At 40.4% G+C, this 19,966-nt stretch overlaps 1 protein-coding gene across 1 annotated transcript; it reads left to right on the top strand.

Annotated features, from left to right (window-relative positions):
• The first annotated feature begins 465 nt into the window (after nt 1–465).
• eif2d (eukaryotic translation initiation factor 2D) lies at nt 466–19,191 on the top strand. Its single transcript, XM_083895225.1, has 15 exons — nt 466–688; nt 1,717–1,907; nt 1,992–2,075; nt 3,175–3,265; nt 3,364–3,471; nt 6,426–6,697; nt 6,964–7,081; nt 9,467–9,512; nt 9,630–9,736; nt 9,850–10,005; nt 11,544–11,633; nt 12,427–12,522; nt 13,686–13,806; nt 18,578–18,752; nt 18,856–19,191. The coding sequence occupies exons 1-15, from the start codon at nt 633–635 to the stop codon at nt 18,924–18,926; spliced, it is 1,782 nt and encodes a 593-aa protein (XP_083751351.1). The 5' UTR covers nt 466–632; the 3' UTR covers nt 18,927–19,191.
• Nucleotides 19,192–19,966: the final 775 nt, after the last annotated feature.

The following is a 19,966-nucleotide window of genomic DNA, read 5'->3' as shown; positions in this document are numbered from 1 at the left end:
AAACTATTGTAAAGTTCTTCATCAAGAAGAGAAAAGCTCTATAAATACAGATCATAATACCAGCTCTTCTGACTTTTATTTTGTAGTAATGATTAACAAAGACAAATAGAGGAAAAAGTAAAAGTAAAAGTTGCTTGAAATATAAATAAAGTGCATATATGTATATTTTTTACCCAGGAACTACCTTACATGTATAGGTATATGCTACTGACAATGACAAGATTTTTAATATAATGAAAAAATATCATTATTGTCTTTGTTTTTTAATGTTATCGTTTCCTTTTTCAATAATGTCGTCTTTTCATTCTATTTAACATTTTTTTCTGTATTTAATGCGTCTTTTTAATACAATGCGTCTTCAGTGAATCAGTCCTCCCGCGGATTGAAAATAAAAGGTTCCGTTCCACGGCACAGTTTTACCCCGGAAATAAATAAGCGCCGGACCCGGATGCCCAAAGCGGAACGGCGAATGTTTATTTTTAAGTCATCAGTAGAAACGTGTTTGTGTGAGTGTGTTCTCGGGGTTTGAAGAAGACATTTGTGTTTCTGACTGAGTTCACTGTCACTACGTTTCCTCAGAAGCGGTCATGTCGGCTTCGCTGTAGTTTTCTTTTCTTTTCTTTTCTTTGGAGATGTTTGCCAAACCGTTCCGTGTCAGATCCAACACCGCGATCAAGGGATCAGACAGGTGACACAGTCACACTCACACTCACAAACACACAACTAAGCACGTTCACTCACAAACACCGTCTCCCACGCGTGTGTATTTACTGTCATGTTGCTGCAAACGTATTGTAAGACTGTATCTGACGTCACTGATGCTCAGATTTAAGCAGCTGTGTTTCTTGTGAAACTCCGCATTTATCTTTTAAAAAGAAACATTAACTTTGAACAGAGTCACAGTTAACCTGTGTTTATTGTTTATTGTCTGTCCATAAAGAAGCTTGAGAAACACAACAGTAGCTTATATTTGATTTATATACAGCATTGGTTCTCAAAGTGCGGCCCGGGGGCCAATGGCGGCCCGCAGAAACATTTCTGGCGGCCCGCAATGAATTACAGTTGATAGTTTTAATCCAGGAGGTACTAAGCTTGTTAAATGTTTATTGGACATTACTGGATACAGACCAATAAGTGTAAACAAAAATACTGGGTATTTACCTGGTTTCTATATGGTGAATTTTAGTGTATTATTGGGTTATAAGCTGGTAATAAGCAGGTAGCTACAGCCCATAATTACTAGCTATTTACCCAGTAAATATATGGTAACAGACATGTGTTACTTGGTATTAACCTGTAATTAGAAGGTAAGAACAATGGCCAAAATACTGGGTAATTACCCAGTAAATTATAAAATTACTTTTTTTTTCCTTTGGCGGCCCTCAGTCCAATGTTGGGTTCCTAAATTGGCCCTCAGGTATCAAAACTTTGAGAACCCCTGATATACATGAATAAAAGCTTGTATTTTTCATCTTAACAATTTAAGGCCCTGCTTTTCAACTATTTCAGTTCATCAGCTAATTGATGATTTGATTTAAACATGGCAGCAATAGTACAGTATGTACTATATATCATCCACTTGACCGTGTTATGTTAACTTAATTATTGTCCACTGAGACGAATGTTTCACTGAGTGAAGAGCAGAAGAAAAGTATTTCCAAATATTGCCCTCGTTGCCCACTAACTGAGACCTTTCCTTTGTTTCTTTGTCTTTAGGAGAAAGCTCAAAGCAGACATATCGGCTGCTTTTCCTTCGCTGTCCGCCGATGAGCTGTCAGAGCTCATCCCCAACAAAGAGGAATTGACCGTAGTGAAAATATATGCACATAAAGGAGACGCCGTGACGCTTTATGTTCTCAACAAAAATCCACAGTTCTTTGAACTGGACAAACACATTTATCCAACAGGTACTACTATGCTGGCTATTTATTTTCACTGCAATGCTTTAAACTCATGAGTAACTTCTTTAAACTGTTGTGTTTTTTTATTAGTTTATGCACTTTGGCGTTATCCTGCTCTCCTGCCAGCGTTCAAGACATGGCTTCCTGTGCTTCAGAAGATGATTGGAGGGGCAGGTAATGCGCTCTCTGACAAATGATTGATAAACTGAGAATGTGTTCGAGAAATACTAAAGGTTTTTTGAGGTGTGCTTGTGTGAGGTAATGACACATAGTTCCAGTACCAGGAACCAGTCTGAGGAAGAAAGAATAAACTGATTATAGTCACTTAACAACGGCCTGTTTAGTTCTTTTAGTGTTTTTTTTCATAAAAGTGCGCTGCTTTATCTTTATATTGGTCATGCCCTTTATGCCACCTGGCATGAAGGGCAGTGTCTTTATATTAGAAATAAAGGTTTTAAACTTCTCACACTCCCACACTAAATTCCATAGAGAAAATCAGTGATTTCAGCTTGAATTTGTTTTTTTGAGGTAAATCCAAACATAGGATTTCAACCACAAAATATACATTTGAACTTACTGATGGAGACAGCAGTGGATCAACTGCTCCTGTTTGCTGTGATGTAAAATCGCTGTTTTACTCTTTGGACTTTGTTACGGCGAAGTGAGCAGTTTACAAAGTGACACACATGTTGTTTTTGTGTTTATAAAAGTCGAAAGGGCAAAATTAAGTGACACATATTCTTAATACACTACTGTTCAAAAGTTTGGGGTAACCTAGGTAGTTTTTGTTGTGTTTTCCATTAAAAGTCAGACTTTTATTCATCAAAAGAGTTGCAAAATGAATAGAAAATATAGTCAAGACATTGACAAGATTAGAAATAATGATTTTTATTCCAAATTATAATTTTCCCCTTTCGTCAAAGAACCAGCGAAACTGTTTTCAGCTGTGCTAACATCATTGCACAAGGGTTTTCAAGGGTTTTCTAATCATCCAATAGCCTTCTAACGCGATTAGCAAACACAATGTACCATTAGAACAGTGGAAATGGGCCTCTATACACCTGTGTACATATTCCATTAAAAACCAGACGTCTGCAGCTAGAATAGTCGTTTACCACATTAACAATGTATAGAGTGTATTTCTGATTCATTTAATGTTATAATATATATATATGTATGTGTGTATATATATATGTATATATTTCTGCCAATAAACCTTCCTACGTGTCGTACACTAAACCTTAACTGTAACAAACACTGCGTTTCCCCACAGATCTCATGCTGCCAGGCGTCGTGGTGCCTTCGAGTGGCGTCCCAGATGTCAAACGCGGCGACTGCTGTGCTGTCACAATAGTGAATAACAGGTAAGCTAATATTTAAAGACGTAAGAAGAAATACTTGTAGCGTGTGCCTCGCTCGGTGTAAAGTGTGTTATGTTCGCTGTCGTCCTGGCTGATTGTAGAGCTCCTGTCGCAGTTGGCACAGCCGCGGTGTCCAGGGCAGAGATGCACGGCTCGGGCATGAAAGGAAGAGGAGTGTGTGTTCTCCACACATACATGGATCATCTCTGGTGAGAGAGCTTCCATTTTTCTGATACCAAATGTTTCCATATTAGTTTGGCATTCTCTGAAATGCACTTATTTGATATCTTAGTGGGAGTTTGATGAGAAAATTAAACATTATTATGCCTGTGTATTAAATGTGAAACTACAGTAATAACAATAACATGACAGTTGCTTTATCAGTATGTTTAGCAGACAGTGACATTGTTCACATCAAATACATATTTATCAATATTAGAGCTGCAACTAACAGTTATTTTATTAATCGATTAATCTGTCGCTTATTTTCCATTAAATGTTTATCAGTGTTTGTCAAACCTTGAAATGACGATGTTCTCGAATTATTCAATTTTTAATGATTTCTTTGTTATGTGGAGCAAAGAAATAAAGAAAATATTCACTTTTAAGAAGCTAAAACAACTAGAAATCTTGTTTTCATCATGAAAAAAAGCTTCAAACCTATTCACTGATGATCAAAATAGTTGTCGATTAATTTAGTCATTGATTAATAATCGATTAATTGTTTCAGCTCTAATCAGTATAAAATTATATCGTAGAATTTCAAAAATAAAAGCATCTCAAACATATTTTAATAAATAAGTATTAAATAATCTGCACATACCTGCAATTAAATCAGTAAAATAAAAACTAATTGAATGTATAGGAAAACTGCTATATTGGAGTGCTTAACAGGGTTAACGCATGACGCGTTTCCATTAGCCATTAGCTGCGTTAGCTCCTTTAGCGCCGTTAGCGCGCCTACAGTCGAACTGGAGCGGTCTGTTCATTAAAGGAAAAGAGCAGCGCTACAAATAACCAGCGTACCTGTGTACTGCGTATGTGCCTCTGTTTTTAAACTTTAGTGTTACTTTAGAGACTCGTTTTAACAATCGGGAGTCACGTTAACATGTCATGCTTTGCACATGTCTAAACCAAGGCTGTTCCCCCCAGGCCGACACTTCGTCCATGCATGTGCCATGTGTTTAACATGTACATAATCCGAAACACTAACTCCCAGTTTCCCCTCAGCTCACGGCCACAGACTGACTGACCATGTGACAGAGAGACACAGACTGTTTGTTGTGGTTATCTGCCATCGGCTATCTCAGAAACAGACAGAGGGACGACTGTGAGAGTACCTGTGTGACCTGAGCTCACACCAAATGAAAGCAATTCAATTTAAAGCTCGAATAGACACTGTTAAATCTAATTCCATACTGTAATGGTAATAAACAAAGACGCCATTGTCAGGTATATTGATCCCTAATAAGCCTGTAATGGTCAAACACGTCAGAAGTTGCCACACATGAGCAAACACGGACACAAACACGATTGTGACAGCTACCGCCAGTATTATGCTAGCTAATCTAGCTTGCATATTGTATGCATTAAAGGGGACATTTTGCATATATGCAAAATCAACATTTTAATCATTTCAATTCTTATATTTGGGACTCTGGAGGCCCTATGAGTCGGCAAAGTGTGAAAAATGATGACTCAGTCATGTTTTTGTGGTCCTCGTCAGTCATACTGATCAGAGGATTTACATTTTATATGTGACGGCAATGTGCCGGCGAGAGTCAGCAAATGATGGCTTTTCCAAATGCTAACTGCTGTTAGCTGCCGCTAGCCTCAGTGACGCTGACATAGTTTCCTGTGTCTCATTTGCATATTTAAAGAGACAGGCACTCAAAAGAGAGCGTTCAGAACATGGCTGTTTTGGCAGGGTGATTGAACTGCTGTGGTGCTTCATCCTTAAGGTATTTTGACCAAAACATGTCACAGACATGTTCATTAGGACACCAGGGAACTAGGTTAGCTTGGAGAAATATGATCTAATATGAGTCCTTGAAGTTATAAGAATGTGTAGCTCTGAGTCATTTTGTTGCCCTCCATCATGAAAATACCAGACCTAAACAAAGGCCTGGTCTTGTCTTTCTTATTGGAATTTTTGCCAAACAAAATGCTTTTTGTTACATCTAAATCCAGAGAGTCGCCTTCAACTGGACGCTTTGAAGTCATTTTGCTTTCATTGCCTCGACTCAACCACAAGCTGTCTACAGTTCACTAAAGCAGAACAAAGGAACTTGCAGTCACATAAGGAACTGGAAGCTTTTCAGAAAAACTTCAGTCAAAAATGTTGTCAGTGTGTCTGGAGAGCGTCAAAGGGGCTCCTTGTGTTGCTACCATTCACAACTTTTGTCACACATTTATTTGCGTTTCTGGCGTCAAAACATTGAGGAGGATGAGTTCCTTAGTATCCCAGTTTTTCGGCAGCCTTATGTAGGGCCGACCAAGCAGAGTGGTTCTGGTTTAGTTGGATGTGCGTTGACAGAAAATCATCACTTAGCAAAACTAAGCTTCAATGATCAAACTGGACCAAACTGGACCAAACTGGACCCTTACATCCCTCCATTATCTACCGCTTTATCCTCCACCGGAGGGTTGCGGGGTGTGCTGTGCCTATCTCAGCTGACATAGGGCGATAGGCGGGGTACACCGTGGACAGTCCATCGCAGGGCAACATATAGAGGCAAACAACCATTCACTCACACTCTCACACCTACGGTCAATTTAGAGTGACCAATTCACGTATTCCCCATATTGCATGTTTTTGGACTGTGGGAGGAAGCCGGAGAACCCGGAGAAAACCCACGCGCACACAGGGAGAACATGCAAACTCCTTGCAGAAAGGCCCTTGTTCCAACCGGGGCTCGAAGTTGTTCCAACCGGGGTTATCGAAACTGGACCACTTTGTGAAAATGATTAGCGTCATCATTATATTTTCTAAAATGCCAGCGTATTCCTTTAATATTAACAGCAGAGTTTTTATAGGTATTAATATAATAGTTAAATATACAACAAAAACATCCACCAACCATTTTAGTTTGAATTCAATGATTTCATTGACGGGGCTAAACTGTGCAGCTCTAAAGTGCAGGTGTTTCCTATTTCATTTTAGGGTTTTTGGAGACAAGTCCGGTCCACCGTCTTTACCTGATGTAGACAGCGAAGGACAAGGGGTGAATGAAGAAGAATATGAGGAAGAGGAGGAGGTGGAAGAGGAGGAGAACTGTGTGGAAGACGAACAGAACTCTGGCAAAACGGCCACAGATCAACTCTGCTCTGGTGCTGAAGAGCTGAGCTTGGCTGAGCAGGAGGAAGAGAACGGGGTCAAAGAAAGGGCCAGTGAGGAAGTGGAGGAGGACCAGGAGGACCAGAAATCACCACAAGGTACAAGGTTTAGTTCCATCTCCTGTTATCTTTCTCAACTTGTAGCTTTGGCTTCAGAAGTTCTTACCACCCCCAAGTTCTATAAATCCTGTCCCAGATTCAAATCAAAACGTCATGCATTCACTTCTAATGGGTTTCAGGGAAGAGTTGAAAGCTCTGACAGTGTGTGACGGGTTTGTTTAGTCGATTCAACCGACGCGAAAGATCACGTTGATAGGATCTCGTCTGACGAAGGATTTGACGCAGATCATCCCCTGATTTCACAGAGATAATGGACGCCCTGCTGGTGCAGTGCTTTCTGCATGCTCTCAAGAGCAAAGTGAAGAAGTCGGACCTGCCGCTGCTGACCAGCGCATTTCTCCGCATCCACATGTTCTCATGCTGGTAAAGTACAGACACGCACTCATTTGCACTCGCACATACGCCACACCTCCCAACCTAACCTGGTTTCTTTGAAGGGTTATAAAACAAATGAATGCCAACACTGAAACATTTTGGGGGTGCACATGCTATTAAATACATACATCTTACTTTTATGCATTCAGGATAGAGTCCTTAACAGCAGGGCTTGGGCTAGCAGGGCTAGTTCATACACTACAGTTGAAAAGTTTGGGCTCACTTAGAAATGTCCATATTTTTGAAGGAAAATCTTAATCTAACATTAAATGAATCATAAATACACTCTATACATTGTTAATGTGGTAAACGACTATTCTAGCTGCAAACGTCTGGTTTTTAATGGAATATGTACATAGGTGTATAGAGGCCCATTTCCACTGTTCTAATGGTACATTGTGTTTGCTAATGGCGTTAGAAGACTATTGGATGATTAGAAAACCCTTGTGCAATGATGTTAGCACAGCTGAAAACAGTTTTGCTGGTTCTTTGACCAATCTTGTCAATGTTTTGACTATATTTTCTATTCATTTTGCAACTTTTTTCATGAATAAAAATGTGAAAACACAAAAATAATGTTTCGGTGACCCCAAACTTTTGAACGATATTGTGTATGTATTTACTTGTTGCCATGCGATTGGCTGATAATGCATTTTAACAAAATGTATTTCACAATGTACAAAAACTGGGCAAAGGTTTTAACTTTTTATGTCAATTTTGTAAGAAAACACTGGGAACAACACACTATTTACATGCAAAATGTGTTTTTTTTTAACCCAACAGTAAACATCAGGCACATAGTAATCCACTGAGATTACAGTGTTGTCCTTCTCAATGAATGTCAACATCCAGCGGTTCACTAGTCTTTAATCTTGGACAGACTTCAAATTTCCACCAATTACGCTCTCTGCGGTTGCGTTGTTTTTTGGCGTCGTCGTCTCATTCATCATCTCCGTGCTCCGCTGTTGTTCCTGGGATCAACAACTGCGCTGGGAGTCGCGTCCGTCGCATGTGTCAACTGTGGCCTTGCCTCGGCGTCCCGACCTGACCATGTGTCGCTTCACAGTGTGAGCAAAGTGGGCGAAACGCTCGTTATGTTTGGCAGCGAAACACATACGCAGATGTGCCCGACCTCTCTCTCGCTCACACACACACTCACACGCTAGTTTTGCATTCTTTGTGTGGACACTCATCGAAATAATGCTTGCCCTAAATGCCAAACCCTAACCTAAAGCTAATTCAAACCTTAACCCTAAAACCAATACTCAAAGCTCCCATAGAGTGGTCATATCACACATATATGTGCGTTATGGAGGTCTACTTACATACTTTCACTTGTTTTTATGGTCAAAAACCTCCTTGTTGCTGTAAATGAGCCGATAGAAATCTCTCCTCACTGAAGCTCTCATCAGTCGCGCTGTTATGGACTAAAATCTCACCCCCAGAAGACAGAACTGTGTTGTGATTGGCCAATACCTGGAAGTGACATAATCAGCACGTCAGCTCTCAGAAGCACAGCTCCCCCCTCTGGAACGGTGGATGCCCTGCTACTCATTATCAAAACATTGTTTTAACGATGTTTAAAAATAGCTTCGTCACGACTTCCTTTTACGACTTTGACCCAGAGTCGGACCCAGAGTCAAGAGACACTGTCGCAAGCGAAACACCTCCACAACGGACGTTCTTCTTCTTCTTCTGCGGTTCAATATACGCAACCTGATGTGCTGGGACTAGTGCCCGGACAGCAGGATCTGCTGTTCAGGAAAAATGCTGTTTACGTAACCGGAACGGGTTTTTCTCGCTGAGCCCGAGATTACAATACAAAACAGTGTTATCAGCAGTGGCTGAACTGTTTGTTTCGAACCTTCAGGGCTTCATAAATGAGGTAATGGTGCAGATACACACAAAGAAATGTGTTAATTGGAACTTCCGTTCTATGGGAGCTTTAAGAAAAATAGCCAGTTAAAGTGTGGACTAGCCAAAAATGTCCTCACAAAGATAGGTTTGTTTGACATGTACGTATGCACACACACGCACGCACAGACACACAGAGTAAATGACTTCATATTGATGCATTAATTTGGGGTTAAGTTCCCTTTATTTTGTTCTTGCCATGATATAATTTTGTCATACTGTGGTATTTAATTCTTTTTTTCTCGCTCTCTTTCTTCTCTTTCTTCCAATCAATCAAACAAACAAATATCAATCAATTAACTCAGATGACAGACGTATAAATTGTAAAACCATGACGTACAGAATTATAGTACGTAGGCGTCCCCCGAAATGCTTCATGTTTACATGCATTCATATTGAGACTTTTTTGGGGGGAAGGAATTCAGTTTAGCACTGAAAATATTTCTGCTTGTTTTTCAGTCCGGGTGGAAAGCAACTGGATATCAAGAAATCCAGCTATAAAAAGGTGCGTTGCATTTCCACAATATGTCACAAACACATCACACACATGTAATAAATCGCCTAAAACGCCCTCACTAAGCAGCTGCTCCCTGTTTTTATGTTGTTTTTGTTTTTACAACAGCTGTCCAAGTTTCTTCAGACCATGCAGCAGCAGCACAGCCTCATCAGAGTCAAAGAGCTGACCAAGGGCGTGGAGAGCATCGTGGAGGTGGACTGGAAAAATCCAGGGTCAGTGAAGCCGTGTGGCCACTTAAAGAAACTCTGTATGTATGACATTTAAACACACGGCCTCTCACGTTTACATTAACAAGGCCTCTTCTTTGCCTTCTCTTTTTTTTTAGGCTGCGTTTCTTCCGCGTTCCGCAGGAGGTGGACGGTGAAGTGGCTGAGACGCCGCACGGAGACGAAGGAGAGACTCCGTATCATCCTCCTGAAATTACAACTCTGCACTCGGTGACCGCTCGGCTGGAACCGCTCTTTCTGGACGAAAACATGAGGTGTGTGTGTGTGTGTCTTTATTTCTTCCTTCCTGTGGGGGAGGGGGGGGTGACTCGAATGGCAATGAGCTCGATGGGGTGCTTGGCAAGGTCAGTTTTGATCATGTATCAATATCTCAATGGGAAAACAACACTTTGGCCCCGTCCCAATACCTCCCCCTTAAAGTTTCCACTTGGTTTGGAGGGTCCTCAACCGTAAATTCCACTCGTTGAGGGAAGTGGCTTCCCTATGGAATTGGGACACCACTATATGCAAATTAGCATAGTGAAAGTAACGAAACGTGCTAACCTACGTCACATGTTGACAATTCTACCGGAGGAGCGTGCTACTATTTTCGTTCGGGAAAAATGCAGGCGGACCCAGCTGTTGTGTTGCCTGTTACGTTGGCTGTGTTTGTTTTTCTCTGTCCTCGTAAACGCTATATCAAGAATGTGATTGAAATCTGACAAGTCCAGGGTATTCGTGGTACACGCCGGTACACACCTCCAAAACTAGAGGTGGGCACTAGGTTAACACGCGTAAACGCGCAACGCCGTTTCCATGGGTTAACATGTTAACGTGCCCACCACTATCCAAAACAATGACAAAACTACCCAGATGTAGCATAGCTAGCTAGCAGCTATTTGCCGAGTGCTTCAAGAGCGTTTGCATACTCTCTCGAAGCACTTGGCAAATAGCCGCGAGCTAGCTAGTTAGCTAGCTGCTTACATAAATCGTCAGTTATTTTCTGACATTAGTGTTCAAATCTCAACGGTCCTTTGGATGTATATCAAACCAACATATTCCAACACATTTGGACATTGTAACGTGCTTATTTACGAAAATATATTACAACAAAATTGTTCCTGGGCAGATGTGGCCGCCATCTTTGTTGAAAAAAATCAGTCGGCACACTGAATTCGCAAAGCATCATCATTGCTTTAAGCCCGCATCAGAGCTCACTACATTTTGAGGGTTGATTATAAGGGCAAAATCGCTATCCCCCCTTGCTCCCGCCTACACGTGAACGCGCAAAATTTAGGGTTAGGGCAAAAATTTAGGTTTAGGGGAGTTATTGGGACAGGGCCTTAAAAACACTATGCCTTTAAATTTAGTATTATTATTATAATCATAAATAGAATATTTAAAGCTCCGCTATTAGCTAGTGATACACTACCGTCACTTAGAAATGTCCTTATTTTTGAAGGAAAAGCTCTTTTTTTCAATGAATATAACATTAAATGAATCAGAAATGGAAATTTCTGTGTTCTAATGGTACATTGTGTTTGCTAATGGTGTTAGAAGACTATTGGATGATTAGAAAACCCTTGAAAACCCTTGTGCAATGATGTTAGCACAGCTGAAAACAGTTTTGCTGGTTATTTGACGAAAGGGCAAAATTATCATTGTGAATAAAAATCATCATTTCTAATCTTGTCAATGTCTTGACTCTATTTTCTGTTCATTTTGCAACTCTTTTGATGAATAAAAGTGTGACGGTAGTGATACCTGGTTAAATGTACCGCATTTGAATGTTTATTCTGCTTTTTCCCAACAGGAAAGGAGCAGTCTTGCAGCCGGCTGAAGTGAGAAGGATCGTCACAGAGTATGTGAAGAAGAATGAACTGGTGAACGAAAATAATAAAAAGTAAGTTGATCTGTTTCCGGAGTTTGGTCGAGTTCTCATGAGGACAAAATGTTCAATTTTGACATACATAATCAAACTGTGTGTGTGTGTGTGTGTGTGTGTGTGTGTGTGTGTGTGTGTGTGTGTGTGTGTGTGTGTGTGTGTGTGTGTGTGTGTGTGTGTGTGTGTGTGTGTGTGTGTGTGTGTGTGTGTGTGTGTGTCAGCTGACATATAAGAAAGACCTATGTCATTTCCAAATCGTACACTGAATTTATTCAGTTAGTTTGGATCTAAATATAAAAAAAGCCACTGCTTATTTTTCCATGAATCAAAGCAGCGATAAAATATCCGTGTTACAGAGCGGACCACCGGTCATGTGATTGTTGTGACGTGGATGTTGTAACTGGCTACTTGGGAAATCAATTAAATCATTATTTATGACTGAAGTATGCAGCAAATAAACAGACTGGCATGTCATGTCCTCCCTCCCTACTCGAGGAATACATCTCTTTCTTTGTCTTGACGCTGAATGCCTTTTGTTATCTGCATTTTTAATCTTTAGCGATCTTTTTTTAGTCCTTCAATCATCCACAACCAGGCAAAGCTTCCTTCCTCCTCTTTAATTCAATTTCCTTATCAAAATGTGTGCATCATGTGATATAAATTGATGATATGTGACGAGGAGATGAGATAAGAAGCTGTAATGGACCTGGCATTGTTCAACAGTGTTGTCGAGTGCCATCCGTCAACGGAATGCTGTTTATTTAAGTTATTTATTTATTTATTTAGTTCTTTTTTTTTTTCTCCCTGACAGTTACGTGACCATTAACCCGACTCTATGCGACTGTTTGCTGGAGAAGTCCGAGTACCAGGAGGTGGAGGCTCTCAAGTGGGATGACCTGTTCAGCAGGTGAATATCTCACCTCTCATGACTGTATAGTGTCGATGCTGCCGTATCTTCACATTCAACAACCATTTTACCGTTTTAGTAAGCTAACACTTCAAACTGTAGAAACATGGCTGCGTAAAACCTAAATGACATACTTTTTATTTTTTTTATTAAACTAGGGCTGTCAATACATTCAAATTAACTAATTAATCACACATTTTGAAAATAGTTAATCTAGATTAATCGCGGTTAAAATGTTCGCTAATGCTAATCTAATTTTTTTTTTAAATTGCGTTGTGCCTAGTGAGGTTGCACTGTGTTTGTATTAAGTAAGCCCAATGCTAATGCTAATCGTAGCCTCACTAGCTTACTTTGACAGCCCTAGATTAAACACTTAACACACTTTCCTTTAAAAGTCAGACTTTTATTCATCAAAAGAGTTGCAAAATGAATAGAAAATATAGTCAAGACATTGACAAGATTAGAAATAATGATTTTTATTCCAAATAATAATTTTACCCTTTCGTCAAAGTACCAGCAAAACTGTTTTCAGCTGTGCTAACATCATTGCACAAGGGTTTTCTCATCATCCAATAGTCTTCTAACACCATTAGCAAACACAATGTACCATTAGAACAGTGGAAATGGGCCTCTATACACCTATGTACATATTCCATTAAAAACCAGACGTTTGCAGCTAGAATAGTCGTTTACCACATTAACAATTTATAGAGGGTATTTATGATTCATTTGATGTTCATTGAAAAAAAAAAAAGTGCTTTTCCTTCAAAAAAGTGACCCCAAATGGACAGTTTGTTAAATTTCTGTCAAAGAACCTAGCTAAATGTTAGCAAATGTTATAGGTTTTTTTTGACTGTGTAACTGGGGGCCACATATTCACAGCCCAGTCACTAAGGTGAAGCTGCTTTTATCCACTGTTGAAACTGTAACATTGGGCTTGTAACACATTGCTTGCATTTCACAGCTCTTGGTTATACTCACCTAGCGCTCGCTCTGTTAGCCCGTGTGAGGTGTGTTAACCATTACCAAAGTCGTGCGTAATGTAAAACAGACGGGGCTGACGGTAACAATGCTAAAACGCGCTCACTCACACACACAAACACTGGCAGTGTGGCCACTGCTCCATCTGCGGCTCGTTTCACAGTTCATCCTTATTTTCACAGGACTTTGGGAAGAATGCAGGAATGCTATCAGCTTGTGATTCCCGGACAAAGGCCCATTATCAAGAAGGGCCACATTGAGCCCATAGACATCTCTGTGGCTTCTCGAGGCTCCAATAAGAAGGTGACGTTTTACACTCTCCTGTGTTTACAGTCGATTTAACAGTTTACGCTTCACTGTCACGGCTGCTACGGCGATCCTATGCGATTTGCAGCATATTTTAGCATATTAGCATACGGAAATATATATATATATATATATATATATGTATTTATATAAAATAAAGTAGTATCGGTGGATCTTTAGTGTCTGTTGCTAAATAGCAGATTTCCGTATGCTAATATACTAAAATATGCTGCAAAATGCATAGGAAACGTAAACTGTTGAATCGACTGAACCAAACTTTCTGACCAAACAAAGTTTAAAAACGCTGCTGGCACTGGCATTCAGTTTTCAGGCTTTATTTTAGACGGAATGTGCAGATTATGAGACTGTTTGAAAACAGCGATGCAGTCACCCACATTTACCTCTGTGTTAGTTGAAGCGGAACTAGACCGGAATTTCCTATTAACGCTGTTTTTTTGGTGTGTATCTGCGTCATTTCCTTGTTTATGAAGCCCTGAAGTTTCGAAACAAACAGTTCAGCCACTGCTGAGAACGCTGTGTTTATTGTAATCTCGGGGCTCAGCGAGATCTCTGAAAATCCCATAATTACGTAAACACCGGTTCTCCTGAAACAGCAGATCCTCCTGCTCCGGGCACATCCGGTTGCGTACATTGAACCGCAGAAGAAGAATAACGTCCGTTGTGTAGGTGTTTCACGAGCGACAGTGTCTTCTGACTCTGGGTCAGAGTCATAAAAGGGACTGCGGCGGGGAGTCGAGACGAAGCTATTTTTAAACACTGTTAAAACAATGTTTTGATAATGAGGAGCAGTGCATCCACCGTGCCAGAGGGGGGAGCTGCGCTTCTGAGAGCGAGTGTGCTGAATAGTACTGGCCAATCGCAAGCCTCTGTCTTCTGGGGGTGAAAGTTCACTCTGAAACATCGCGGCTGAAGAACAGCGTCAGAAAAGAGGATTTCAATCGGCTCGTTTACAGCAACTAGGAGGTTTTTGACCATGAAAAAATTAATGTATGTAAGTAGACCTCCATAACTAACATATATGTGCAACAGGACCACTCTATGTAACCTTTAAAATTAGCTGCAGCTTAACTATCCGCTGTGAACAAAAGTCCATTTTAGTTTCACTTTCATCTTGTTGTCGATCTACTGAACGAAATCCTTGTTCCCTCTCTGCACTGTCGCCTGTTAGTAGTACTTTCTGGAAGGAGAGGATCAGATTCCTGTTACGTACAGTGTCACATGATGTGTTTTTGAGTCCTTTAGTGTGCACACAGATTGCTTCTGAAACTTGTTGCTTGTCTTTATCCAAAAAATCTCATTTTTAAATGAAAATGTGATCGCGTCGGTCCAGAAAATGTGACTTTTTCTTGGTTCTTGCTCGATAGCTGAGGTCCAATCTGATTACTGGGAAACGTGAGCCCATGTGAGAATGCACCAGAAATGCTCCGGTTGTTATGAAGACGTCGGACTGAGACGATCTCCTGCTGCGTTCTTCATATTCCAAAGACGAGAGCGCGTCTCTTGTCGTGATGTCATTCAAAATGTCATTTTGAAAATGGTCTCTTTCCCAAATGTTCTGTTTCGCGCACATCTCCAGTAACTTGTCTGGTGATTGTGCACTGACAGCAGTGCTGGACGGGAACCTTTAATGCTCCAGCTCTAGGAGATCACAGAACACACAGTAAAAGGAACTTGACAATTACGTTTGGACCCGGCTCAAATCAAATACTGCACAGAGAAAACGAAGTGTTATGGGAAGGGAAACACTGACTGTGGCTTCAAAACCACAAAGCCCAGGAGGCACCTTAATCAGAGTTTGCTCAACGGACGTAACCCAACCTAAGTTTGTGCCATTAGTTTTAAAGCCACACTAAGTCCACTTCTAAAGACAGTGATGGTCTTTGAGTATCTACAGTATGTGCGTCTCACGGATTTGCTCGATTGCTTGCAGATGTAGCGTCAGTCGAAGTTGGACTGCGTTTGTTTCGACGCACCTACCGTGCTCTCTGTTGTTGCTCGTGGTTGTAATGCAGGCCATTTATTTTAATAACACATCATGTACGTTTTCACGCACCATATTCATAGTACCGTTGTACTAGTAAGTCATAAAATGACCATGACGTGTGATCCCAGATTAAAGCTCCAGTGCGTAACTGCTGTGACCCCACACATTCACAATGTAACATTTCATTTGAAAGGCCACAAACTCTGTGTTGGTTTTTCGTGTTTTGGCCTGTTGCTCCGCCCCCCCCCCCCAATAATGCCGATCGTAGCACTTTGACGGCCGCGTTGCGAGAAGATCTAGTCAAACGTAGCGAGCTGCAGCAGCGGAGAGGAAGCTGAAGACCCAGAGAAGCAAAACAGAAAGCTTCGGCCTAAGGTTAGATATAACACTCTCTGTTGAACTCTCCCTCTTTCTCACACACTTTTCTTTGGTGGATATTTAACATATATAATGTTTTTTTTTACAGCCAGTCATTGTTGCCTTGTCATCTCCTCTCATCGTGTGATAATTCTTCACTGCTGTGACTGCGCCTTTTTTCACTTTGTCGTTGCTGTTGCTGACACGCAAAATCGAACTGTTTGCACATATTTATCCCCTTCAAAGTGTCACGTGCAAACTGTTTAATGCACCTCGTGTGCAACAACGGCGCCGTAAAAACATCGTCACTATTCTGTTACAGACAACATCATCAGAGAGTTTTGTTTTTTAGCAAAGCTGAAGCACAACGTTATTTTTGATTGTCAAATGTTTTCCTCTGTGTGGTTTCTTTCTGATTGACTCTTTATCGCAAGAGTCAAATTGCATTGGATTTAGTCTGAATCTGATTTGGTTTGGTTTGGTACAGTATGGTTAGGTTTGGAAGGTAAAACCTGGCTCAGGCGCGCGTTTTTCGACTAAGAACAGTACCTTTATTTGGCAGGCAGAGAGTGACGTCGTCAAACGCAACACAACAGACAACAGGAGGACATCCAGCAGCTCTTTTGGCCAAATCAGCTGACTTTCATGGGTGAAAGATAAGAAGTCCTTTATTCGTCCCGCAGTGGGGAAATTTACAGTGTTATAGCAGCAAGACAGTAAGGATAAGGATAATAAATAATAAACATGCATTACCAAAAAGAAATAGAATCTATAAAGTACAATATATAAAGATATTAACACTGACTATAAAAATAGGTTTAAAAATAGAATGTACATTACAACCGGTCTGCAGAATATACACAGTATGCACATGGTATTTATAGTGTAAGGAAACAAGGCTGAGCTATTAAATAAGGATAATAAATAAGGATAAGGATATTGCACTGATGAGAAAACTACAGTATAAAAATTTGACAGTATGAAAAATGACAATATATTGCACTTCAAAAAAAATTTACATTATGAAAAAATATATACAGTATATTACACCAATGAGAATTAACAGTATATTGCACATGGAGAGTGGTGTGTGTGTGTGTGTGTGTGTGTGTGTGTGTGTGTGTGTGTGTGTGTGTGTGTGTGTGTGTGTGTGTGTGTGTGTGTGTGTGTGTGTGTGTGTGTGTGTGTGTGTGTGTGTGTGGGGGGGGGGGTCTACTTAGAGCAGTACTTGTTGTACAGTCTAACAGCTGCAGGGAGGAACGACCTGCGATAACGCTCCTTCAGACATTTTGGATGTTTTAGTCTGTGACTGAAGGAGCTGCCCAGTGCTGCAATGGTGTTCTGCAGGGGGTGGGAGAGGTTGGTCTAAATCCACCCTGGCCATACCATTTTACTCTGGTGCCCCAAGGAAAGGGTGGCAAAAAAGTGGAATTGTTAGGGCTGGTTATTTTGGTACTATTCCTAATAGTAGAGCAGATTAGCAAAACAATCTTTCACAACGGGAAAGAAGCTCCAACATTTGACTGAATGTACCTCCTGGTTCATTCTTTTGAAATTGCATCTTTTACATCAGAATTTCATTTCCTGGGCCGAGTTCAGTGATAAAAATTCTAATGAATAAATCAGAAATCCTTTGGATATGTCTTTCTGCCATTTACTCTATTTATTTTCTAAAATAATGTCCAAAAAATATATTGCATTATAGATGTGAATGTGACAAATGTACATTGATTGTGATGTTCAGGTTCTAATTGGTTATTACATGTTGTTTGTTGTATGCCATACTATATGCCATATGTACAGTAGTGAGCAAAGGATTCAGCAAATACACATTTTTGTGTATTTGTAATAAGCGTTTTGCTGGAATAATGTTGTGTTTGTGCATATTTTGGGTAAATGGCAGAAAGAGATATAAAAATAATTTCTTACCTATCATTTGACACCAAAGTCACTGAAATCGGGTCAGGAAATTAAATTCTGATGTAAAAGACGGTTGGGAATGGCGGCCATCTTTTAAATTACTGCCATTTTGAAATGTATGTGGCAAATGAGATTTTTCAAAAGAATCACCCAAGAGATACATTCAGTCAAAATTCGGTGCTTGTTTCCACTTGTGAAAGATTTTCCTGAAAAAATGCAATAATCTGCTCGACTATAACGAAAATACCCCCAAAAATACACACCGTACTGTACCAGCTGAACCATTCCCCTCGATGAAATCGCAGTATTTGTTGGAGTTGATTAAAACTGTGGTTTTTGGAGCATTTTTGTACGATTTCCTCATGTCATGATCAGGGGATTCCTTTTTGAGTTGTTTTTGGAATCGCGCAGCGGAAAGCTGACATCAGCTCTCTTAAAGGCAGATTTATCGTTCTCTCTGTAATTGCTTGAATGTGTTCTGTCTAGGTGACTACAATAAAGAACCTGGAAGTGTACCAGCTGGATCCAGCAGCTGTGGCTACTGCTCTACAGCGCAGAGTCCAGGCCAGCTCTGTGTTACAACCTGTCCCTGGGACGAAGGATAAAGTTCTGGTCCAGATCCAAGGCAACCAGATTCACCAAGTTGGCTGCCTGCTCTTAGGTTTGGAATAAAATACTAAACGCTTTTTTTTTTCCTCTCTCTTAATTTCAGTTTCTCTCAATTTGCTTATAATTGTTGTCTTTTTCTTGTATTTCTATTTCAGATCATTATCAAATTCCCCGCAAGTTCATCCAAGGACTAGACAAAGCTGTTAAAGGTGGCAAGAAAAAGTAGCGTCTCTACCCTGTGTTTCAACTCTTTAAAGGTCCAGTGTGTGACTTTAGGTTTTAGGCTTTCATCGCCTTCACGTAGCATCAGAACTTATAAAAGGGATCATGTTTCTACAGAGCTTTACCAGAGCTTTGTTTTGAAGGAGAGGCAAAAAAAGAATGGACATCCGTTCTGGTTTGTGTGTCCTGCCGCTGCTGTAATCTGCAGTCTCACCAGTAGATGTCACTAACACTTACACACCGGACATTTGAAGCTGTTGGTGTGAAATTGCGACAAAACCAAAACTGTTGGTTATTCATGTAATAAAGTTGCATTTCTGTCAACTTCTGAAAGTTAACTGCTGGTTTTTTGTCATCTATAGCAGGCTACAACAACAGAAATAGCAACGACAAATCCCCACCCCCCTATTGTCGGTAATGGAAGTGTGACTTTTCTTTGCACTCTCCTTGCCGTTTGTGTTAATGAATGTGTGAAACCATCCTGTTAGACAAAGGGCCACTTCCAATTCTTTTCTTAACCGTCAATCTTAACCCTCAATCTTAACCCTCAAGCTCAATCTTAACTGGCCCTCAAAACCAAGTGTTGAGGGTTATTTTGTCACTTAGAAATGGGACACCCCTTAAATGCAGGTACGTCTTCAGACTCTGGGGGGCAGAATAACGTGAAAGCTGCGTCCAGGATGTCAACTCCAAAAAAGAAGAAGAAGAACACATTTACGTCACGATTATTTATTTATTATTTTATGAAAATGTCTTAAATTCTCCTAAAATCTCATAAAAGGTCTTAAATACAATTTCAAAAGGTCTTAAAAATCTATTAACGTGACTTTTATTTAAAACATGCATAACCTTCAGTCTCGCTTTGAAATGTTTCTATATCTGAGGATGCGATAACGTAACTACAACACGGAACTAAAGTAGGTCACCTGTGCTGCCCGGTGACAATTTATCGAGCACCACTAGCTAGTGTGCTGTGCGCGCCGCGGTGTGTTACCGCTTAGCATAGCAGCGGAGAAAACTTAACGAAAGCCCACAGCTAAGCCA

This window comes from Microchirus variegatus, assembly GCF_963457635.1.
Source record: "Microchirus variegatus genome assembly, chromosome: 9".
In the NCBI taxonomy this organism is placed as follows: Eukaryota; Metazoa; Chordata; class Actinopteri; order Pleuronectiformes; family Soleidae; genus Microchirus; species Microchirus variegatus.
The sequence above is the reverse complement of the archived record's forward strand: the minus strand, read 5'-3'. Positions and strand labels throughout refer to the sequence as shown.

Bases quoted from the DNA above. Each gene is read 5' to 3' on its own strand.
- eif2d (XM_083895225.1), top strand. From the start codon at position 633: ATGTTTGCCAAACCGTTCCGTGTCAGATCCAACACCGCGATCAAGGGA. The intron at 12,523-13,685 runs GTGAATATCTCA...TTATTTTCACAG, and splicing joins TGGGATGACCTGTTCAGCAG to GACTTTGGGAAGAATGCAGG. The intron at 18,753-18,855 runs GTTTGGAATAAA...TTTCTATTTCAG, and splicing joins AGTTGGCTGCCTGCTCTTAG to ATCATTATCAAATTCCCCGC.